General features: G+C 35.6%; 1 protein-coding gene across 1 annotated transcript in view; it reads left to right on the forward strand.

The window, feature by feature from the left end:
• SHOC1 (shortage in chiasmata 1) overlaps positions 1-24,446 on the forward strand; it is a 49,838-nt gene that overhangs the window by 11,158 nt on the left and 14,234 nt on the right. Inside the window, exons 7-17 of the mRNA XM_050987173.1 lie at positions 989-1,091; positions 1,804-1,960; positions 6,677-6,806; positions 7,611-7,705; positions 8,674-8,916; positions 10,037-10,483; positions 12,622-12,747; positions 14,188-14,364; positions 16,896-17,003; positions 18,578-18,765; positions 23,242-23,314. Of these exons, the coding sequence (XP_050843130.1) occupies positions 989-1,091; positions 1,804-1,960; positions 6,677-6,806; positions 7,611-7,705; positions 8,674-8,916; positions 10,037-10,483; positions 12,622-12,747; positions 14,188-14,364; positions 16,896-17,003; positions 18,578-18,765; positions 23,242-23,314 (1,847 nt within the window). The remainder of the gene's footprint in view (positions 1-988; positions 1,092-1,803; positions 1,961-6,676; positions 6,807-7,610; positions 7,706-8,673; positions 8,917-10,036; positions 10,484-12,621; positions 12,748-14,187; positions 14,365-16,895; positions 17,004-18,577; positions 18,766-23,241; positions 23,315-24,446) is intronic.

The following is a 24,446-nucleotide window of genomic DNA, read 5'->3' on the forward strand; positions in this document are numbered from 1 at the left end:
GTAAATACCCAGTGAAGAGAACATGATCCAAAGTCTGTAATGACTTTCAGAAATACCAGTAATGGGAGAAAAAAATGCTAGTGTGAAGCTTTACAGAAATAGCTCTGACCTCCTGACATGTGGTTGACTAGCAAAACCGTGGACCAGTCCAAGGTGGGAGTCCAGATCTCCTAATGCAGCACATAGGGAGATGCATTTAGAGAAAGGGACTCAGTTAGACAGACTTCAGCTTGAGTTCAAATTCATGAGCATCCAAAGGCTGGACACAGAGCAGTTTGTAGTCTGCGGTATAAGATATTCCTCTGGTTACTCCCCTAAAAAGTCACTACAGATTTAGTGCCTGTAATTGACACAAATGCCTGATGAAGTGTTTTCTTTCTACCTGACAAATCTTCATCCCTGTGCTGCATGTGTCCTTGCTTTACAATGCAAGTAGTAGCTTCATTCCTGAGTTTTACTTCAAGTGTTTTAAAGTTTTTCAGTTAAGCCAGGAACATACTTTTAGTTTTCACTTTAACAATAGGCACACTGCCTTCTTTCATGCTGAATCTTTCCTGAAAATAGGAATGAAAGGTGGCAAAAGATAATTAAGGCAAATAGATTACAGAGATTTTCTGTCCAGTAAAAAAAATTTTACATTGGAAGAAATTAGATCTGCAGCTTTTGCAGAAAGTGTTTTTACATTAGGGGACTTTTGTGCTGAGAGGCTGAAGAATTATAATATGAAGGTTTTTTGCTGTTAGTGTTTAAGGCAGACCCTAATATTAAGCATTTCTACTCTGCATATAATGTATTATTTCTTAAAATTTTTCTTTGATTGATTACACAAATCAGTACAGCATCACTTGGAATTGCCTTCTTAGAAAAGGCATGGATCTAGAAAAACTTTTGCTGTGTATATGGCTATCAAAACTATTGCCAAGAGTTTCAGTCTTAGACATTAGGTAATACAAAGAAGTCACTTTGTTTCTTTTATGATCTTTTAAAGAGAATGTTTGACTTTCCAAAATGGAATGAAGATGGAAGAGAGTCAAAATGAATTGCAGGGGATTAAAGAGAGTTTCTGTACTGTGTCTATGAAAGATGAAGAGGTATAATCATGTTGTTTCATACTGTATATTACATTAGTGGTCATTAGTGGTTATTCTATGTTATGCATGTGTATTTGTTCACCTGCAAGTCATCTTACAGGATTCTTTTCATATTTGCCAAATATTTTGAGCTTTCATGTTTCCAAGATTAGAAAACACTGGTATTATTTGTGGTTTTTTAATTCTTAGATGCTGTTTTTAGGAATCTCTGCTCTGACAAGTTGTTTGTCTTGGTGTCTGATGTGTTTGCAGTTTAATGTAGATACTTGTTATATTAAGAATAAAAATTAATTAGAACAGGAAGCCATGACATGAGCTTGGGAAAGGGAAGCTGCAAGACATGTTCTGGGATTTGGGGGGCCGGCTTAGCTTTTCTTTTAAAGAGGTCAAATCTATTTTTTGCTCCATTTTTCAAAATTCTAAAAAACAAACTTTCAGTAAAATAAATGAGGATTGTACTTGGTTGGGAACTGTAAATTAAGGCACAATTTTTATACTCCACTGACTCAATCTGAAGTTGTGTAACATTGTATTTTACCTTGCATTGAGCAAAACTTTGTGTGTACTGTGTAAATGTCAAATGATTTCTCTCTCTTAAGAGCTCCTAAATTGGTTTAGAATTAAGTTATTTGAAGATTTTTAGGAGCTTGGACTGTGCAGTCATATGAAAGGAAATTTACTGGCCATTCTGTTGTGATTAATATTTTTTCAGTATTTCCTGTTGCCTGTTGATTTAGAATTCCGCAAACCAGACAATGGCAGATCTGATTGTGTTAAGATTCCATCATACTTGGAACTAAAGGAGGTGTTAAATTTAGCTCCAGTCATTGTAGATGATGAAGACCTTTGCAAACAAGTGATCAGAGAAGGTGAGGGTTAGTTTCCTTAAGTGCTTGACCTGATTTTCCTTTCATTGGAACACATTTAACACAATCAAGCTCTTTTATATTGAGTTCACTTAAAAATTGCTTCACAGCTTATCAGATAAGAATTTCTGTGGATGAACTAGGATCTGTGTTACACCCAAATTTCTGGTATTGGAAAGGTCTCCTTAAAGGGTAGTAAACAACTTGCCATTGACTCAGTCCAGGGCTGTGTTGTAATCTCGAATACAAATGTAATATAACCTGTGATTTGTGATATATAATCAATATAATTTGGTGTTGTGCTCTCTAATATGTTTTTAAGTTTACTTTCAGAGACATCCCTAAGAGGATTATTTGCAGAACAGTCATACCATAAAAAATACTTTTGTTATATTATATTGCAAACACAAAAGCAGATTTCTGGGGGGAAAATGGTTAAATATTTCCATGGATAACAAGATTATTCTCAATGACAGTAATAGTTTCTTTAAAGGAATTTTAGAAAAATTACTGAATGCTTTTAGACTACTGATAAATAAAACTTTGATGACAGTTATTGGCTAATGGATTGATTTGTATGACAGTATTTTGTTTTGTTAAAGAAAAAGGCATTGCATGAGGGTTGGTTTCTTGCTGTTTTTTTTATAGTAAAAATAAATAATTTTCCACTTTTTTGGTGGACAGGAAGCATCTCAAAGAAGGAGGCTTAATGCTTCTGAAGATGGAGGATGTGTGCTGAATTCTGTGTCTCATAGGGCAGCAGTTTGAAGTAAACCAGTCTCTTACTGAAGACAGAAACAAAACTTTTAAAAGTGGATATTTGACTAAAATGGTTTCATGTGCATTCCCCAATATATCTAGTATGTGTCAAGATGAGATGTTTCAAGATGAGATTGCAGAGATTTGAGGATTCCATACATAAAAGTCAACCTATTGTCGGTGGTTTTGTTTTAGTCCTTTCCTGGTAGCAAAAGAATCTACATACACATATTCCTAGTAGACTATATTCAGGCTACTTAGTTGTTCTGGAAATCATTGTAGTCATAAGATCTTGGGATAATTCAGACAGTGACTATACAATGTTGTGGGGAATTTTTTTTTGTCACTTAAGGGACAAGATTGAGCACTGCTCTAATCAGCTAAAGCATCTGGAGTTACTAAGCATGACTAATTTTTCATAACAATATATCATGGAGGTTCAATAAAAAGACTGAAAGGTCTGACAGGAAAAATTAATAAATGGTTCATTTATGGCACCTTTTAAAATTTGTTTTCAGATCTCAAAGCAGAAATTACATACAAAATAGAAATTTCCACATACTCTGCCATTCCACAAGAAGCTTGCTCCAGTATTAGCACAAGTATGCTGGAATTCTGTGAGTCAGGTAGGAAGATCTGTATAAATCAAGGGGTGGTATTTAAGATAAAATCTTCAAGTAGTTTCTCTAATATTCTGTTTGTAGGAGAATATGTACTACATAGGTAAGAAGATTCACTTTGTGTAATCTATTATTTTATACCCGCACCATAAGAAGGTGGAGGTGCCATGCTCCTTTGTAGAGCTTTATAGTCTAAACACAAGCAACTTTACAATTCCTTCAAATTGGTTTTGGCTGTAAGCAATGTCTATAACTTTTGCACTTTATTAGATTTTTAGATTTTGTTTTATCTAGCAACTCATCTACTGAGAGAGGGCAGATGAAAGTTAAGGCAGATTGATTAAAATTGTGGAGTGTAAAGTTTGTTAAAGTCTGATATAAATGCTTTCAAAAGAGGGTGGTGGAGAACAATTCAAGTAGCAGTGTTGTGTTTGTAAGTTATAGAGATTTAAAACTCCTGTGTAGACATCCTGTTTTGCAAAAGGTTCAGTAATTACGTGTGACTGGGAAGTTAAGCCAGAGCTGTTTTCTACAGAAATAAACTCCTACTGTTGAGAATTTGCTTTGTGCATTGAATCCTCGCTTCTCTTACACTGAGATTAGGAAATAAACCCACCTTTATTAGGCTGAAAACCCAAGTCATGGTGTTTACACCATCGACCAGTGCTGAGCAGCTTTGGTGTCTCACTGCTCATCCTCGTCATCCAACCTTACTTAAAGTTTTTTCAGGTTCCAGGTGTAACCTTTCAAAATAATGTGCAGTCTTTGCCAGCCCTACTGTATTCACAGCTAAATTCTGGCTGACTAAGTGAGGCAGAAAAATGGCTGTGCTGGTGACATTTCTCACCTTTCATTTAATGTGGAAGAGCGTGCACAAAGAGTAACATTTACAAATAAATGTGATCTGATCATGATGATACATGTCTCATCCTCACGTATATACTGTCTATGAAAAGATCTCTCCATTGTTGCATTGGACAGTAGCAGTCCATCAGTGCTTGTTCACTTGATAGTTTTCCATACAGAAGTTACTAAAATACTCAAGAAATTTTGAGCTTTCTCCAGAGCAAGACCTTTCTTATTGTCTTAGTTCCAACAAGTTTTAAATTTAGCTGATAGTTGTCCCCTGCAGGCTAATAGTACTAATAGTACCGTGCTTTAGATACTATATTGTAGTGGAAATTTGTTTGGTACTATTGTACCATTTCAAAGTGTCTGATATAAAAGCTCAATGCAAACACACCAAGTTCCACCAAGATAAAGTTAAGCTAATTTTACATCTGTAGATTATTGTCTAGCATGATAAACTGTAATCTGTGTGTAGTCAGCTCTCTGACTGTTCTTTACTTCTAAAGCTTACAAGCAGGAGGGGCTTAAGTGCAGTAAATCTGATTCTTCCCCTGTATGTAGTACTTATAAATTGACTGTGATCTTCTCTAGGTTATTGTCCATTCTTCTGCAGTAAATGAGTGGTCAAGCCATCTTGAATTGTCTTTTAAAAAAAGTGGCTGTGTTAGTCCTTATTACCAGTTGCTCTCTTAGCTCTGCTCTTCAGTGAGGCAGAATTCTATTGTTGGGCTGCAATCAACTTCCATCTCTCACTCATTTTATTTTTTTTTTTCCAGGATAGACTCAGGTCTGTGGGATAGACCTACAAGTTTGTGCAAGCATAAATAACTAGAGGACTGTCAGGTATCTCAGCTGAAACCTGACACCTAAAACAGAAACTTCTGCTATGAAGCAGTCTTCTCCTTCTAATTTATTTTGCTCTTTATGAGTTACCAGAAGTGAAATAGGTTTGCTTGAATTCAATGAGGAAGCAGTCATAAGACTAAGCAGTCTTTTTCTAATCACTGAGTTTGTTTAGAAAAGGCATTGAGAAACAAGATAGTTCTCTGAGTCAGCAATGTTCTGAGAAGGGGAATGTTACTCTGAGTGTAGGCAGAGTTTAACTAATGTAGCTGATAAAGAATTCCAGTCTCAAAGGCATAAATAACTAGACAAGAACAAATATGAATAGTATTGTTAAAAGAGAAAGAATATTCTTTTTAGATAACAGCAGGTATTTTTGCTGTCCTGAGATCAGCTTCTGTCCTATTCAAAAGAAAGTCCTAAAATTGTTGCTCCTCACAAAAACTGGTTTGTGAGCTGAAGTTCACAGGATGAGTTCTTTCATTGAACCTTTTTTGTTCTAAGTGGGAAAGAAGTTATACTGACTTGAAGTGTGTTGCTTTATTTTGTACCCACTTTAATTTCTTACCTTTTTTTTCCCTGTTTTTCTGATATGTTTGTGTCCTCTGCCTTTCTATCACTGTCCCTTACCCTTCCTCCCTAACAATCAGCTTGTTAGATCCTTCAAGGAGAAGCTGTGAACAGCTGGACAGGTGACTGATTCATAGGTGGTTTGTGCCAATTGTCCAGGCAATGTGGGTATGATGATTGCATCTACTTGCTGCCTGTTGGAATGAATATTGAATTCATTATAAGTGTTTTTCCTTGTGGAGGCAACTGATTTATTCACAATTTTTCTGCCTTAGTTTTCACAAAACATGAAACAAATGTGGTTTTTGTGATTTTTGCTTTTGGGTTAGTAGAATGCCAGAGAGATTAATACCAGGGCAATTATGTGAACCACCAAAATCAATGAAGTTGCAAATTTGTAATAAGACTTGAATAAAACCCAGTAATCTTTTATATGTCCACATTTAATATGACTGGGAGGAAGAAGAAAAGAATGTTTAAACTGACTTGTAGAGAACTTTTAACATGCCAGGTTTGTTTGTATACTGCTTAAAAAAAAAAAAAAAAAAACAACTGGTGTTGTAATTAATTTCAGTGATCATCCCTAGAATTTCAATGAGAACTAATTCTGCTTGAAAGAGGGTTTTGTTTTGTTTTGTTTGTTTGTTTATTTTTTCTTTTCATTAAAATCCTGACTGTTGTTGAAGTTCCTGAGGCTGTTTTTACAGCAACCACAATATTGCCTATAGTCTCTCTCCCACTTACTTTACTTCATTTATGGAGGAATCGTCTAAGAAGGGTAACAGGCATAAATATCAAAATCTCAGCCATGGATTTAATTATAATCTTATCTGTGAAGTGTATATACTCAGAACTACATCAAGGAATGTGATCTACAGTTATTTTCCCAAAATATCTGGAAATTAGATGTGAAGTATTTGGGGCTTCTAGCCTATTGAATTGTCCCTTGAAAATATTTTCTGTTTTAATCCAGAACTTCACTTGTGTAAGACTCATAAGCATGTGCATTTCATTCACAAGTAGCTTTGTGATTTTGATTTTTATTTTTGTTTTGGCTGGGGCTTTATGCAATTTCCAGCTGAATATATTCCATATTTGAAAGATGAAATGGAAGTGCCTTTAACTCCTCCATGCAGACAACAAAGATCATGGGTTAGTTTTCTGTGCAGAAGACTTCAAGAAGAACCTATTTCTCTCACTGGTAACAGGTAATGAAACCTTGGTAGTGACAAATTCATTCGTAAATCCTCAAAATTAATGAAAAAATAACTTCACAGTATTTATGAATTGCTACTTACATTCTCTGAGCTGCATATATATTGTGTGTTGTGTGAAAGAGTGATGGAATGCACCGGCCATATGTGGGGTTTTCTAGAGGAGCCTGATAAAGGAAAGGAAGTTGCTTCCGTAGGCCTCTTTCTCTGGGGGGATTTTTTAGCCTGAAAATCCAGTCTTGCTTTTGCAATAGGCAACAGTAAATATTTAAAGCATTACAAGTATCTGTATGGGCATATGCATGTATTTATACCTATGGCACGCGTATATGTGGCAAAAGGATCACCTGCAAAATGTCCAGAAGATGTATAGTGTTGCCTATTTTGGGGATACCCTCCAACAATAGATTTCAGGCCTTTTCATGCCAGTGTACAATTAGGATTGCTCCGTCTTTTTCTTCTCATCTTATTTGAGACTAGCATTTCTTGCCTTGCTGTCTTTCTAACATATGCAGGAAGAATTTCAATATCCCTTTGGGATGGGAGCCATGGTCTAGACAGAATTTTCATTCAGTGCTGCTTTACTTCATGACCCAGCCCTGATGGCTCCTCCTCTTACCCTTCCCTATTGTCCTCTGCATGGATAGGAAAAAAAATTTCGGGAATGAGTGAATGAATGAATGAACTGAAAATTTAAAGACAAAGTATATCTTTAAAAGATAGTTTTATATAAATCAAAATTCAACAGATAATGCTACTAAACTTCATACCTGCACATTTTTTTTATGTTCTTCATAGTATTTTGATTGCAGAGCCCTCTAGGGAATTCTTAGAATCTTTGGTATGGCAATCAGAGAAGTATCAGGATAATATGAGCTCTCTTTTGCTTGTCGGTAAGGATTTCTAATTGATGATCAATTTCTAACTGATGTTTAAAAGTTCCATGTACATGCAGAAATATAGCAGAAAAGATGTTATATTACATAGCACATATTTAAGCCATTGACATTTGTATTATGTGGTTATTTTAGTACATATAAGAAGTTAGAGTGTGGCAACACAGAAGTTGGTATGCCATGTATCCTTCTATGGAGGTAATTTGAATTAAGCAAGAGTTTTATTTTTTTATGACAGTGTTCACTACTATTATATAAAATAACTAATAGTTGAAATTTGGTAGTCTGTTTCACTCATTCCTGTGCGCAAATTTCCTTTAAATAATGTTTCAAAATATCTAGCAATCAATTCAATAGTACTGTTAATGGAAAATAATATTGTAACTTTGCAAGAGTAGAAGAGAAGCAGAATACACAAAACCAAAACAAGGTGCAGGCTATTCATGAAAGGGCCAGAATACATATTAATACTATTCTTTCATTTCACTTTATTTGCATTCATTTTACAAGTCTCAGGATTAAGTTTTGTGTATTGACTTGTTTTGTTGTCCAATTCATTTGTACATTGATTTATAGTTGAAAATAATGTATGGTATGCTCATTACTGTTTCAGTTATTTTTTCCAGATAAGGATTATGATAAGTTTTTGTAACCATGACAATAAGCCACAGATAATTAACAAGATAATTCGTAACTTTAGTAATGCAGCTATGCATTATTAGATTTGAAAAGAAAAAATTGAAACCCTCGTCCTTCTTACTCACAGAACTCAGAAAAGCACACTTCCTCTGATAACCACTTAGCTCTTAAATCTATTAATGGACACAGAGTTACAAATGGAAGTATGAATAATAGATATATGTAATAGGCCAGGAGTACTTGGGAGCTTTCATTTCCAAAAGGACATTCTGTTTTCATCTTTCTAGATTATTGATATTATATGTTAATTTCTGGTTCTTTTCTAGAGCATCCAGCTGTTTACTGTGCACATCAGCATCATTCACTGAGAGAGCTGCAGAAAAAGCTGATACATGAGATTGAAGCACCAATGTTTGGCTCACTAGAGGAGGGCTGGTGGCTTCATAGGGGTTTAAATCCAGCAGCTGTAGAAATTTTGGAACAATTCAATATGGATGGAAGTAGTGCAAACAGTCTGCTTCCTACAGAAGTAGAAACATTCACACAATTTACATCATACCAATTAGAAAGTAAGTATCTTCTTTTTTAAAAAAAGTGATAGAAAGGCAAAGATAGGTACTTAAACAGAGAATCATGCAAGGAGTTACAGATCTCCAAGAAAAAAGGAAATTAATTTTTTCTTATTCTGAAGAACAAAATGTTTTACATCAAAATAAAGGAAGGGCAGTACTGCAATTAAGGTGTACTTTCACTAGCTTAGAAGAAATTGGAGGAAGAAAATTGTTGAACTACACAAAGTCTTTTTTTTTTTCTATTACTGTGCAGATGAAGAATAGCCTCCACCAGTCATTTTTTAATTAAATAGTTTCATAGAGGATAATTTCTTAAGAAGCAGTCATTTTGCTTTGGAATACTTTAATGAAGCAGATATTCACATAGTCCTACCTGCACAAGGTTACTGGGGGGAGTGTGTTACAGTGAAAATTCCTTATTTTGTGATGCTGTAGAGGGTCTTTTATGCAGACTATTTCAAATTTGAACAGCTCATCCATGGACTTTTTTGCATACTTGTAATCAAACTTCAACAGAAAACCAAAAAGGTTTTCAGAGATTTTGTTGTATAACAATGGCCAGACTGCAAGGCACCAGTTGTGCCTTGGTTGTATACTTCAGGGATTGACAGTAACATGGTATATTGTGAAACACATAGATGCTGCTCATGCAAGAACATTTCCAATTAACTGCTTTTTACGTTCTTTAATTGTTTAGCTACTGTGTTTCAGATGAATGTACAGCCACAATGCAAAAAAAGTTGTAGTTCTAGTGAAGCATATCATCAGAGGAACTGTTTGCATTCTTCTTTTTTCCCTCTAGAAAACAAAAATTATCAATTTTTCTTCCTAATGAAATGTATTGCATCTCACTTTCTTGAAATCCAGCATCAATAAACCCCATGTAGATGGTGAAAACTTCAAACAATAGCATGACCTGTATCTTAATACTGTGCATTTTTACTTAGGACTAGTCAGGTGGAAGTTTTCTGAAAAGGGATCCTAGCAATCTGAGAAGGCACAAAGTAGTTTGTAAAAATGACTTCTCTGTAAGTCATCCAAAGTCCTTAATTCCAATGAGGAGAAAGAAAAGAAAAAACTCTGTATCGCAGCACGTAAATTAAATTGTATTTTTTAGGATGGCTTGAGGAGAAGAATTCTGTGGCAAACCAAGAGCTGCTTTCTGCTGCAAGACATCAGTTGGAGAAAGTAGTTAATCCTGACTTGTCACTGCAGATTCAAAGGCAGAACTTTGCCATGAGTGCTCCATCACCTGCAAAAATTCACAGCAGAAGTACATCTGTGGCAGAGCTTACTGGAGGAAGCATAAGCAAGATTAAGACAGAAGAGGCAATTTGCTTCTTAAACCAAGGAAAGAAAACCCCCAAACCATCTGAATCAGACAGCTGTAAAGATGTGTCTTCTAAACTAGACAAATCATCCTGTGGTGGAAAGCCTGCATCACTTACACTTGCTTCTAAATGGGCCAGCGATGATTCAGATCTGAACAACTTTATTATGATGAGATCTAAATATACAGTCACCCAAAGAGAGGAAAAATATTATGGAGATAGACCTGAAAAAGGTATGTGAACCAGTTTGTTCTGCATTTTTTCCAGATTTAATTATTCTCTATTTCACCAGTTACAACAGATGCTAGTTCATCCTAGTCAATTATTTGAAGTAAATTGGCAACATTTTTATGGTCTTAAATGTAACTGATTTTTTTAGCTAAGTATCTTACCTTTTGTTGTTTTCCTTTAGATATATTAGAGGATTTTGGTTGGTTGGTTTACTTGGGATGAGCTGGGGGCGGGGGTGCGTTGTTTTTTTTTTGAGACAGGATTTTTTTTGTTGGAAGTGATGTTTCATAAAATAAATATTTTGGGTTTTTTCCTATTCTGACAGAGTAACAGTAGGTGGTACTTATTTCAGGAGATCTCTTCCATCCATATGTTCTAAATTGTATCTCCTGGCCACTTTGGAGAAGTAGTAATCCTCAAATCCATTGTAGTTATCAAATGGCAAACATCAGTACTCACTTCTGTCGCCTAGGAAATGAACAGGAATTGTTCATCTGAGCCAGTAACGTTGGTGCAAACCCCATCAAATAGTCAAACAATGCACCAGAACAGATATTAGGGAAAACAGAAAATTGCTGGTAGGCCTGTTCTTGCTGATGGCAGTACTTGGGAAAGAGTATCAGGTATGTGTTCAGCATTGAAGGAGTGCAAAATAGCAGAGAGAAACAAAGAAGTAGAACTTTTTTTTTGTTTTGAAAAAGAAGTATCTGTGACATAAAGTGGCAGGTAACAGTGGCATACCTCCAAATTCACTTTTCAGAATATAACTATATGAAAAAATTTTTGAGAAACTTTTTGGACTTGTATGGCATGGCGTCAGAAAGCAATGTAAATTTTAGAAGTGAGAGACCGAGGTACCTGAAGTTTTATGCTGTCATCTAGTGGACCCTGACCAGAACTGCATTGCCTAACGAGGAATCCAAGCTTATTGAAAGACAAGCTGTCACATTCACTAGTAGGCTTGGGAGGGTTTAAGAAAATTCAGTGCAGATTAGGATATGTATACAGGTAGACCACAGTGTGCAGATAACTTACACCTGCCATATAGAGAAGCCATTAAAATACAGGGGTCTGTGATAAGCCACATCGATGTAGAAATGATATAAAACATTGCATCATTTTGCATTAAAGAAAAGTTTTATCAAGGGTCATTCTAACTCTAACTGAAAATTAGAAAGGCCAGCAGTGCTCTTAAGGCCTCTTCGTTGTTTGACTTATTTTTTTTAAAGATATCATTGTGTGTAATGTTTAGAAAATACACAGGAAGATAATAGAAGAAACAACTCAGTGATCCAGTTTTGAACCCCAGCTATCTTTTCAAAATAAGGCAAGTTATCTAAGTTAACTAGAATAAAAATTCAATTTTTCTTTGCCTTTTGTCTCTGCATTTTTAGGGGTTTTTGCTGAGGAAAGTGGCATTCTTAACTAGAAAAAACAATAATATTTATGAGAATATTCCTATTCAATATTCCCTCTCACAGAAAAATAATCAGAAATAAAGAGATAGAAGAAGCTTTGTGGCCAGATTTGAAGTTCATGCATCTATATGTATCAAGAAGAAAGGCAGGCTACTTAGGAATATTAACAATTTGCAAAAGATAGCTAGATGACAAGAGAAAAAATTATTTTCAATATCCAATTATTTTAATCTTTTTTTTTTCAATTTGCAACTTCTATGTGCTTTCTGCATGGCTTAAAGTATCTAAACTCAGTCTCACTGATATATTTTTCATAGTTTGAGCTCCTTATGGTCGTCAGCATCTTTTCTATTGTGAATGGTTTTTCTCCATATAAAGGCATATGAGGTTTCCTGTGGAACTATATTATAGACCAGTAGTACCAGCCCCTGAACTTTCCCAGCTCTGTATTTCTACCCTCAGGAAGAGCAATCTGATAATGCCTGTCTTCTTGGGCTGTGAAGGCTGACAGGGCCTAATCTGGTTTTGGGTCCTGTGGATTTTTGTAGTGTATAAGCCCAGGAAAACAATAAAGAATTCATGAAGAGAAAATGTATGTTTCACAGAAACAACTTTATTTGAAAGTATTTTTGCATGTAGAGTAATTTATAGTGCAGTTTTCTTATTTATTGAGCTGGTTTTTTTGATAGTAGCTAATATTCACTTGTGGTTTCATTATTTAGTGATACAGCTTGAAGAGCAGCATATGAGTGTTCACAAAGAGGATGATTCTTTTTGTGAGACTGTAAAAACAGAGGAAAACACCCACGAAAATAAAGACAGTATCACTGTCAATATTCAACCATCAGGTATACACTATTTTGGAACTGCTTTGCCTTCTCCCAGGTAGCAAGTGACAGGACCAGAGGAATGGCATCAAGCTGCACCAGATGAGGTTTAGGTTGGGTATTGGGAAAACCTTCTTCATTGAAAAGGTGGTCGGGCATTGAACAGGCAGGAACTGGCTTCTCAAGGTAGTGGTGGACTCACCATCCCTGGCAGTGTTACACATACCTGAGTATGTGGCTCTTGGGGACATGGGTTAGTGGTGAACATGGTTTCACTGGGTTAGCAGTTGAGCTCAATGATCCTACTTCTTCTATGATTCTATATAGTTTTGCAATAGAATTTTATGTAAATAGTACTGCTCAGACAAATACAGAAATTATTAGACTTAGTCTCTTCTTTTTGTGGCTGAAAGTATTGCAAGTATGGATATTTATTTTGGCACAGTCATGAGAGCAGGCTATGGAGCTCCATCTTAAGACTAAAGCAAATTGCATGCAAGGTAAGAAAAGTAACTGGGACTAAGAGTTATGTCTGGTCAAAATTAGCAGGCGTGAAATCTCTTAATGCCATTTAGTACTTTCCATTTATTATTTTGCACATTTTTGTCTGAGTAAACATGAAATGGGGATGGAAAAGATCCGTAGTCATTTTGACAGGAAAGGTCTTTAACACAGTAGAAGTCAGCATTGGATTTATCTCAGACATGACTGGGCCTGACCCCTTGAACTTTGGCTGTTGTATGAGACATTGTATCAAAGAACATAACTGACAACACTTTTCTCGTGCAATAGAAATGGTAGAGGAGAACCTGGAAAATATTTATCCAAGCTATTATATAGCCTTAAATTAAAAATGCCCAGCCCTAGGAAGTTGTAGGCCTATCACAGATTAGTTGGGTTTTACGTGGAAATGCATTCATTTGAGCCATGTGCTTAATAGGATTTTCTTTCACAGAACCAGTAAAAGAGTGGAGTAGTATTTTCATCTATTCCCATCTGAGATGGGAATCATAGCTTTAAGCTTGTTTTTAATTTTTTTTAATAAATTTTGAAGCAAAATTCCTTTAATGCAGTGGGGGAGAGAAATTAAAGCATTTCTGCAGTAAAAACAAAAATCAGCATTTTGAAAATTACTATAATGTAGAAACAGGCTGCTGTAGAACAACTGAATAGTCGAACAATCATAGTGTGAGTCACAGGAGTAGAAAATTCTAGCTTTTTCTCATGGAGTTTGATCATGTTATCAAATGCATGAAACAATGTGGTTACCTGCTGTGAGGATCAGCTAATTGCTCCCACTCAGGAGACTCTGTGGCAAGTTAACTTTTTTCCATTAATGTTGCAGCTTGCATGAACAAGATAAAGTTGTTAATGTTTTGCTAGGTCTTTAAAATATTTATGTCCAGTAGTGATATGTGAAACAAAACTTCATTATTATGTTTTTTTTACTGTGTTATCCAGAAAGCCAATGCCAGGCATACTGCCTCTTGGAAGAAGCAGCTATTCCCGTACTAAAAGATTTGACAGACCTGGGTGTACTTGCTTCTGTTACTTGGAGCTTTGACAGTGTTAAATTTGATCATACCAGGTTTTTCTTAAAACAACAAGAGAAAGTGATATGTGATAATTTTAAACAAGGTATGTTCTTTAAAACTAATACAGATTTAATTGGTGAGACAAGGTTCAAGATGTTTTATAAATTAATGGTAAATCTTTTAACAGTCTATCTTATAGAGTTACAACTGATTTCCTCTTGTATTTCAAAACTGTCTCCTCATTCAGCATTACATTTGTTAACATCAATATTACAATACTGAAGTTACAATACTATATGGATTTCAATTTTAAAGATTTACATATGCTTCAGAAATGTTGTTTCTATAGCAAACAGTGTTCTTTTTTTTTTGTTTTGTTTTGTTTTTTTTTGTCACACCTGCATAATGTCCATGTTAGAAATGAGGACAAAAAAAAAAATCCATAATACTTTGGATTCCTTTTGACTTCATTTCTCTCCTATGTGGCATGTGAAAGCACTATAAAACCAGAAAAATTAGAAGTAAAGTCATCAAGGTCAGTGACCCCTTACAAAGATTTTTGACTGTAAAGAGAGTCAGAAAAACTTCATAACAAAATAAAGACTGGTTCAAGGAACATTTAGAAATTTACTTGGTATTTTGTGTTATTTTTTGAGTTGTACAGCTCATAGTTGAGAACTAGTTGTAAGGATAACATAGTAGGCTGTCTACTACCTGCCAGGTTTCTATATTGTGTTACAAATCATGCAATAAACTCTTGCTGCCTCAATTTCATTGCTTCTGTGTTGAATGTATTTTTCTCAAAAAAAAAACATTAACAGCCATGAAATGACAAATGAGAAGGCAAACAAAAAGAAACTGTAGTTGGCCCTACAGAATGACAGACTGTGATTAATAGAATTACTGTACTAAAATTATCAGCAGCAGTGTTTTCTTAATGTGAAGGAGTTTGCAAAAAAGCAAACACCATCTTCACAAACATGAGGGATAAACATGGTATCTCTATCTGTATCAGTGAATCACAGAAAGAAGCACATTTGTGAGAAAAGTGTACAGAGAATTACTACTGCTTCTCTGAATCAAGGAAAAAAATATGTAAGAGTCTGCATTTCAATTCAAGATTAATTTAAGAAAACTTCTACACTCAGATGCAGTTTACATGGTACAGAAATTGCATTTTTCCCCAGCTGAAGCAGCAGAAGAAAGTATGAACTTTCTTGCTGAAAGGTCCACAGAAACAAGAGAGAAAATATCCAATTCATTCCTAATGAATATTTCTCTGTCTCTGTATAAGATACAGAAATCTCCCTAGTAACATACTTCTTTTATTTCCTTCCTGATTTTAAATAGTTTCACAATATGCAGTCTTATTCCACTTTCCTCCAGACCTTGCTGATGTATTTGTTCCTTAATCCCTGAGTGAACACAGAAAACAATCACTTACTGTGAGGGTGGTGATCTGTTAGCAAATTACTAGCAGATTACCAGCAGACCCTGCTGGTCTTTTATGCATCAAATATCACCAAGTGCTCCAGTGTTTCATCATAAAATGGTTTCTTACTGTGTTCTGTTTTTTCTAAATTACTTGTATTCCTCACTGAGTTTTTGTGGTGATTGGTGCAAAGAGTTGGAGATAGTACTTCACTAACAGAGCTGGACATTAACTTTCTATCTTTTGATGCAGAATAGTTGCAAGATCTTTGCCTTTCATGCAGTTTCCAGCTACGTCTTCTGTATGCTGTGTCCTTAAGTTGATTTTTCCTTCCTGAGTGTGTTGCTTGTCTTTTTGAATTAAAGTTATGTTAACCTCAGTGCACAGAACCAGCTACTATTTTTCTCCTAGAATGCACCTTCAGCTGTAGTAATTTATTCTTTAATTATCTTCCTCAGCCTTTTTAAGCATCTTGAAGTATGTGTTTTGTTATTAAGCACACTTACTCTGCAGATATGTTTTCAAAAATTTCTGGTTTATGATTATGAACCGCACCATTACCTGTGTGCAATTTTCAAAAATGCCTTCTGTCTTCAGACTAGAAATTCCTTCCTGTTCAGTCAAGTCCTATAATATATATTCAAAATGGACACACAATACAGAAGAGGAAGCCCATGAATTTGTTTGATGTGTTCGGGGTTAAGAAGAAGCAAATGTCATTCAAATTTACTTTCTTGAGGGTGAAGATTCTCATAATAAGATGTGAATTAGGTGCAGAGAATTGCCACACTAAAATCAGTAAAGCAATGTGGTTTTAATGATATGCCATGCGGAACTGTTACCTTCTCCTCCAGAAGCATCATCTATCTGTACACACCTTTCAAAAACATTGGCCTGTGTGCCACTTGCCCTCGGACAGATGACCTGGGAAATGTTATGCTATATCTTAAGCTATTTGGCAAGACCACCAGATCTGAAAGTTAAACTTTGAAAGTTATCTATGTTCAACTGTGTTTAATGAAAATGCTTAGATACCAGGATCTAAGATGGCTAGGATTTAAGATGGCTACATATATATATATATATATATATATATATATATATATATATATATATATATATATATATATATATACACACACACATAAAATGTGAGTTGTGACATCTTATGTAGATCACACCTCTGTCTTCTATTTGTGTAGGTAGAATAGATGAGAAGGAGATCATGCTGTTCAGACACGCTGCTCTGGTACACCTGCTGGTGACAGTTCGAGATCTGCTGCTAACATGTGGCTTGGATACAGCTCTAGGTTTGTTTTCAGTCCTGAATAATGATAGCCAGAAACCCAAAGCTTTGTGTGCATTCTGCAGACAATCCCTCATGTTTGTAGCTGTGACTCTTTGCCATCACGACTAATAGACTGCTATTTCTAATTCCATTCATAAAGAGCTTTCACATATATAATATGTCTTGTATCTCAGAATGACAAATTTTCATGGGAATCTCAATGTGGAAACTGAGGAACATGCAAAAGTTCTTTTCTATTTACCATCTATCTTTTGTGAGTATGGAACACATTCCACATAAAATATTGCTAGGCTCCATGGAAATGAGCTACTTATATCTGAGAGCATTTTTAGCAAAATCTAAAATATTATCTAATGTGTCATGAGGAAAGAGGTTTGAACTTGGAACACTGGACTTATGTAGAAGCTTTTTTTTTTTTGAGCTTTTCTTGTCTTATTCAAATTTGGAATATGGCAATCCATTGTAACCCAGTTTAATGCCTGAAATGATAATGCTGCACTTGTCAAATTCCTCTACTTGTGTGTTTCAAATTTTCAAATACCTCTATCAGGATAGGTCTATAAGACATTGAAGTCAGTGTTTATGAATGCCCTAGGAGAGTCAGACTCCTTATGTCTTTATAGGAGATAGAGTTGCTTCAGAGCATCTACCTTCAGTCTGAACTTAATGGATGGTGTTTCCTTGAAATTGATGTAAAATGTAAAACGTCTGCCATAAACTGAAGTGTAGGGGAAGATACTTTGTATTTCCTGAAATATATCTAGCAATAAAAGAGTAGGAAGAAGAATACAGAATGAATATAAGTAGAAGCCTAAGTACAATTCTTTTCTATCATTACTGTAAACAATATAGAAGGATGGGAGGAAGAAAAATGAGTAGTTCTTCCTCTACTCTTTGTTGTAGCAGGACCACTGATAGATGATATTTCAGAGTTACAAATGCATCTGTGTTTCCAAACCTAAGCAACAGCTCACACAGGAATTTGTACGAGTTAAAAAAATCTGAAAAAACTTAGAAAATTGTGTGAGATACTAAGTAGGCCTTGTAGTCTTCACGGTTGTGTTGTTGTGCTGTGTGATTCATCATATAGTTATGTTGGATCTATCTTTTCTTTATGCATTTTCAGATAACCCCAGCATTGTTCACCATTTATATATAGAAGGCACTATTCAGAGTTGAAAGTAGTTGTGATAGTATGAAGAGTGGTAAACACACAGGACAAGCAAGCTGTAGACAACACTGAGAGAAATACTGTTGTTACTTAGTATAAACACTACGGATTAGTTAAGTATGAGAGTGTTGCTGCTAGCATCTGCAGCTTTAGGATGTAATCTGTTGTAATTCTATCTGGAGTTACATAGTGGATACTACATAAAGTACAACAGTTTTATAAACACCATTTATGTACCCAATTAGTGGTCATATTCTCCTTCCATACTGGGCAACCATTAACATTCCATCTGTTTTTGTATAAGATACCTTCACAAAGATTTTAAATTGATGTGCAGATTGAACACAATTCTTGACAATTATCTTTTGTCACTTCATTTACTTCTTTTGTTGCTTTATTAACAGGTTATTTGTCCAAGGCAAAGGATATCTATAAAAACATTTTAGAATCCTGTTTGAATAATATCTGGAGGCAGCTGAAGATTGTACAGTACAGCAGCCAGAAAAAACATGAAACACATCCCAAAATAACAGCACTTCAGTGTGAAATGTTAAATTGGATGAAAAGTTGTGGAGAGAAACACAGTGTTAAGGTTAACAAAGTAACCAATTTCTCTTAACAAGCAAAATTGTTCCAGATTACATGAGTACTTGCACAATTGTGTTTGAACAAGGGTTCATTTATGAAAAAAAGTCTAATATTTACCTCAGGGTATCTATTAAGTAAGGCTAAATAAATTTTAAGAACTCTATTGCAGCAGTACAAGTTTTTGTTTGATCAAATCTCCCTTTGTTGCATGTGTGAAATAATATGCAAAAGAGTTTTAGCATTGCCAGGACTTTATCTTGTTGCAGGTGGTTTTGTTTTCTTGATAAGTTTATTGTATCAGTTATATCAGTTACTAAAAATTATAATATAGCCTTTTGTTTGAAAGCCTCAATCATCTGGCACTGAGAGAATCATAGCACAAGTCATGATTGTGTGCTTATATGGCATGACTTGGAGCACACATATGCCAAGGAGTGTGTGGATGGTCTTATCCACAGATAACCTCTGCTTAAACAATGTATCTGGCCAACCTTCTGGCATTTGAATGATACAAGAAGCAAACATCTGTGAGTGATAGCTTTGGCATGGAAGAGAGAGTTTCGGAGGATATTCAAATTACCCAAAGATTCTCTTTTCTGGATGTGTGAATATTTTGGGTCATATGACACAGTGCCAAACACCACCTTCCTTTGCAAAATATTTATTATTACTATACATAAAACTGATCACATTAGGAAACAGAATGAAATGCATAGTGTTTAAAGTGTTCTAACTGTTTGGAATAGAATTTATCATCCTAAACACAGCCAAAAAACATCTTTATGTTTATTTTAGCTTATTTCCATACTTCACTTCCTGAGGATTTATTCTTCTTGTATTTAAGAGTTGCACTGGGAGCTCTGAATGTCTTTTGATTAAATTTTGCTGAGAAGAACAATATAACAACTTATTATACACTCTTTTTGAATTTAAAATTAAAATGAAGCAACAAAAATAAAATGGTGCTGATTGTCTTGTTGTCTGTCCTTCAGCAGACACACTAAGATGATTTTGCTTTCTTTTTGTTGTCTTAAGAGCAGCACGTTCTGCTTTGTGATACTAGGATCATGTTGTAGTAGGAGGCGTATGAGAACTTGATGTCATTTTGAATTCAGCTCAGTGGCAATTTGGCTCTTCTTCTGAACTGCGCTAGCCGTGATTTTAAAAATTTTATAGCTATACCTCCAGAGTTTTGACCTGTTTGCTTGACTTAGTCATGCAGAGATATGCATGCAATATAATGCTATATATGATTTTATTCACAATTACTAATTGTTTCCTGTTTCCTATCATTCAGAGACAGGTTTTAACAAGCCAGACTAGGTAGAGAGAGTATTCCAGTTTAACAGGAAGTAAAAGTTGTATTCCATAAACTTTTTACTATTCTATCATATCACATCAATATCAGTTAATATGTTGTGAAATAGGATAGTTTCATTATCCTTTTATTAGCCAAAGTTGTTATTGATGCGGGATTGTAATGGGACATTTCCTTTGTAAGGAAGAAGCTACTGCCGGTTTAGAAAAAAGAAAATTGCTATTTGTTTCATTATCTTTTGTACTTATGATTAGATGGAAAATCAGTCAAAATTTCATGTAGCTCACATGAACATATAATGAGTCTGCTTTTGAACTGTGTACAGAAAAGCAGGTCTACAATTTTAAATGCAGTTGTCCAAAACTGCTTATAAAAATGCCAGTGGATTGTTGACTGGCTCTTCTTTGCACCTGCTTATGGAAATTGAAATCTGCCTCTGTCTGATCAGAAGTCTTTTTCTGACAAGATCTAATATGCTTTTAATATTTACACGTACTATTATCTTATGTCTGTAAATCTTAAGAATCAGACAATGCTATGTGCCTTCTTTAAAATCTTATCTCATGTACAATGGCATAAAAGGTCAGAGAGCCTGAACAACAGAGATCCTGTCAGAAAGTATGGTGATGTATTTAGGTACATATTCTTCTTTATATACTTAGTGTAGCATGTTTAGTATCAGTTAAAATGATGGACAGGGTAAACACCTTCTCTGATGGGTTTTTTTTTAAGACTGTGACAGTTTGTTAGATTCTAATTCTTTTCAACATTTTTGTGTTAAGCAGTATTCAATGAGTCTCAGATCTCTGGCATAAACACTTTTGTGACTCCATCTACAGGCTGGAAGATCTTTCTAATCGGTTTAGCAGTTCATGCTGTACCTCCCTTTGTTACATAAATACCTGAATTCTAGGTATCTTCAGATTAAGTTTTGTCTCCATAAGGATAATTTTTCTAATGTGACAGATCTGTAGGGATAATTTTTCTAATGTGACAGACCTGTCTAGTACAGTAGTAATAATGGGGTATAATATCTTTAGATAGTGTCTTTAACTAGCATTCTTTTTGAGTTCAGGAGCAAGTCAAGTCAAAAGCAAGGCAAGCGAGGTAGAAGCCTGGCCTGCCTGAGCAGGGATCTTCTAGAATTTAGGTGGAAAAACAATGTGTATGGAGTTGGTGACATGAAGGGACTTTAAAGAGGCTGTCCATTCCTGTAAGGAGAAAATTTATGTGGCCAAAGCTCAGTTGAATTTCAAGCTGGCCAACACTGTGAAGAATGACAAAGAGGGCTTTTTAAATAAGTCAAGAGGAAAATAAGAACCAAAGACAACATCAGTCTGTTGCTCAACAAGGTTGGTCACCTCACAAATTGGGACATAGACGTAGCAGAGACATTCAGTGCCTTCTTTTGCCTCTGTCTTCAACCCCCAGAGCCCAGTGTTAGAAGACTGTGACTGAGGATAATGTTGAATTCCCAGCCAATCCTGAACTGGTTTGAGACTTGCTGCTCCATTTGGATGTGCACAGACGTATAGAGCCTAGTGAGGTTCATCCTAGGATAATGAAGGAGCTCAAAAATGTCATTGTGGGAACTCTTTCCATTATTTTTCAACTGTCTTGGGTGTCTGGAGAGATCTCAGCTGATTAGAAGATGTTAAATGTTGTTTCAATTTTCAAGAAGGGAAGGAAGGAAACCTCTGGTAATTACAGACTTGTCTGTCGCACTTCAGTGCCTGTTAAAATTATAGAAAAGTTTATTCTGGGAATTACTGAAAAATGCTTGAGAATTGGCCATGGCCAGGACAGGGTCACAAGAGAAAAGTGCCACTTAACCAACTTAATTTCCTTTCTTTTCCCGCTTATGACAAGATGACCCATCTAGCTGACCAAGGGAAGCCAGTGAGTATAGTTTGCAACTTTAGCAAATGTCTCTTACAGTATTCTAGATGAACTCTTCATCACAGAGCTAGACAAGTTCATAATACTGGGTTGGGTGAGCAGTTGACAGATGGGTTGAGCTCAAAGAATTAAAGTGAAGGGAATTACATCAGGCTGGTGGCCAGTGACATTCCCCAGGACTCAGTTTTAGAGACAGTGTTCTTAAATGTTTTTTATGAGTTGACACAGGAATTAAAAGTACATTAAGTGATTTTACTGATGATACTAAATTAGAAGGAGATGGACTAAATGAACTCTCTTGAGGATAGAAAGGCCTTACAGAAAAGTTAAACTAGAGAGCTGAGTACTCACCAGCTCTATGAAATATATGGAGACCAAGTGCAAATTCTCCGCCTGGGATGGGGCAATCATGATTATACATACAAATTGGGAAAGAGACTGTAGCCCAGTGGGAAAAGACTAGAAGTCTGGGTCAGTGGCAAGTTGAGTCAGCAGTGCCCTGTCAGCCAGGAGGGCCCCTGTTTCCTGGGGTGCATCAAGCACAGCATCACAGCTGGGCAAGGGAGGGGATTGTCCTGCTCTGCTCTGCACTGGGGCAGCCTCACCTCGAGTGCTGGGGGCAGTTCTGGGTGCCACAATATATGGAGGATATCAAACTTGTCTGTTTTGTCTGTCCAGAGGAAAGGGACCAAGATCATAGAAGGCCTCAAGGGCAAGAAGAGGGACAGCTGAGGTGATTTTTGTTGTTCCTTGTGGAGAAGGTGCATATCCTGAGGTGGCTGAGGGGTGACCCCATCACAGCCTACACCTTCCTGAAGCAAAACGGGAGAGGAAGGTGCATATCTCCTCTCTCCGGTGACCAGTAATAGGACACAAGCAACTGGAATTAAGTGCTGTCAGAGGAAATTCTGGCACATTAGGCAAAAGATTCCTCACAGAGTGTAGTCTTCTCTGGAACAGACTTCTGCCTAAGTGGTTAAAGCACTAAGCCTATCTAAGTTCAAGAAGCTCTTGGATATAGTCATATGGTTTAGTTTTAGGTAGTCCTGTAAGAAGCAGGGAATTGGACTCCATCCTTATGGGTCCCTTCCAACTTGAAATATTCTTTGATTGTCATTGTGGAAAACTCCAAAATTTCTGGTTTTGCCATCTGTTTATACAATCTTGTGTTTTCTATGCAGAGGAGAAAGAAAGAAAGATGTATGCAGGCTGAAAGAAAAACATTTAACCTTACTTGAGTTTATTTTAATTGTCTTCATACAGATACTAATCATTACAAGGGTGGACTCTGAAAGAGAAAAAGCTGCCTTCATTCACCCATTATCTAGGATAGAAGGTAAATGATTATTTTATGTGCACTTTTGAAATAAAAATTGGCTGTTATTCTGTGGATTGCTGCATTCCTGTGTAAATGCTTGGTGCAGGTATTTCTCCCTTCTTATCAGGACCCTTTCTACATATTTTTCTCAATGTTTAATTTTCATAACTCTCCCATCAGTCTTTTATCTTTTAATCTTGTTTTCTCCCATTTCTCCCATTTAAGAGTTCTGGTCTAATGTTTTCTATTTCAAGAGAGTGATAATTTATCTGCTGAGTCAAAGGGTTTTTTTAGCAGAACATGAAGGAGCTGTGGACAGCCCATTGCCTAATTATATTTGTATCTGTTATCTTGATTGGATTGTCTCGTTGTTTTTAGCTAATCATTAGTCACAAGCTTTCTTCCTTGCAGGCATATTCAGAGCAGTTAGATTTTAAAAGACTTAACTAAACTCCCAAGCATAAAGCCTTGAATGAGTATTCAGGTACAGATCAAATTTTCCTTTGGCTATATGCTGCTGATTGTTTTCTAATTTGTTAGATATATCAACATAAGCTGTGTCAATCTATAAAGCTCAAGGCAAAAATATACTATTTCCAATATCCCACCTCCCCACTGATAAAAGCAACACTTTCATCACTTCAACATTCTACCTGTGAGTAATTTCACAAGTACAAGCTTGTTCAACACGGCAAATTCAGTTAGTAAAGCAAACAGGTTTCAGGAAAATTATAATTTGAGCCTATAGTTATGTTTAGAACAAGTCACTGATTCCTTTTATATTGCTTTTTTAAAAATCCATTTTCACAAATCCTATTTGCTTGAACCTTATCAAGTGTCATGTATAGTACTGTTCTTTTGCCTTTAAAAATAAAGTTAGATTTCCTGTGCTGTTAAAAGAAGAAAGCCTGTCTTTTAGAATGTTTTGAAAGGGAGGAGGCATGTTCACAGTGCTTTTACTAATAATACTATTTAATGAAAAGAGCTTTATTTGTTTTAAGATCTTAAGAGTTGTTTGCAAACACAGGTCAGTCCAACTACGCTTTTGAAAAAAGGCACTTGTGTAGAACCAACATTCCTTCTTAGACACATCTTCCGGTTAAAATTTCAAATGTACAAAAAATGTAAAGAGATTTAACTTATAAAGGGG

This window comes from Serinus canaria, chromosome Z, assembly GCF_022539315.1.
Source record: "Serinus canaria isolate serCan28SL12 chromosome Z, serCan2020, whole genome shotgun sequence".
NCBI classification, from domain to species: domain Eukaryota; kingdom Metazoa; phylum Chordata; class Aves; order Passeriformes; family Fringillidae; genus Serinus; species Serinus canaria.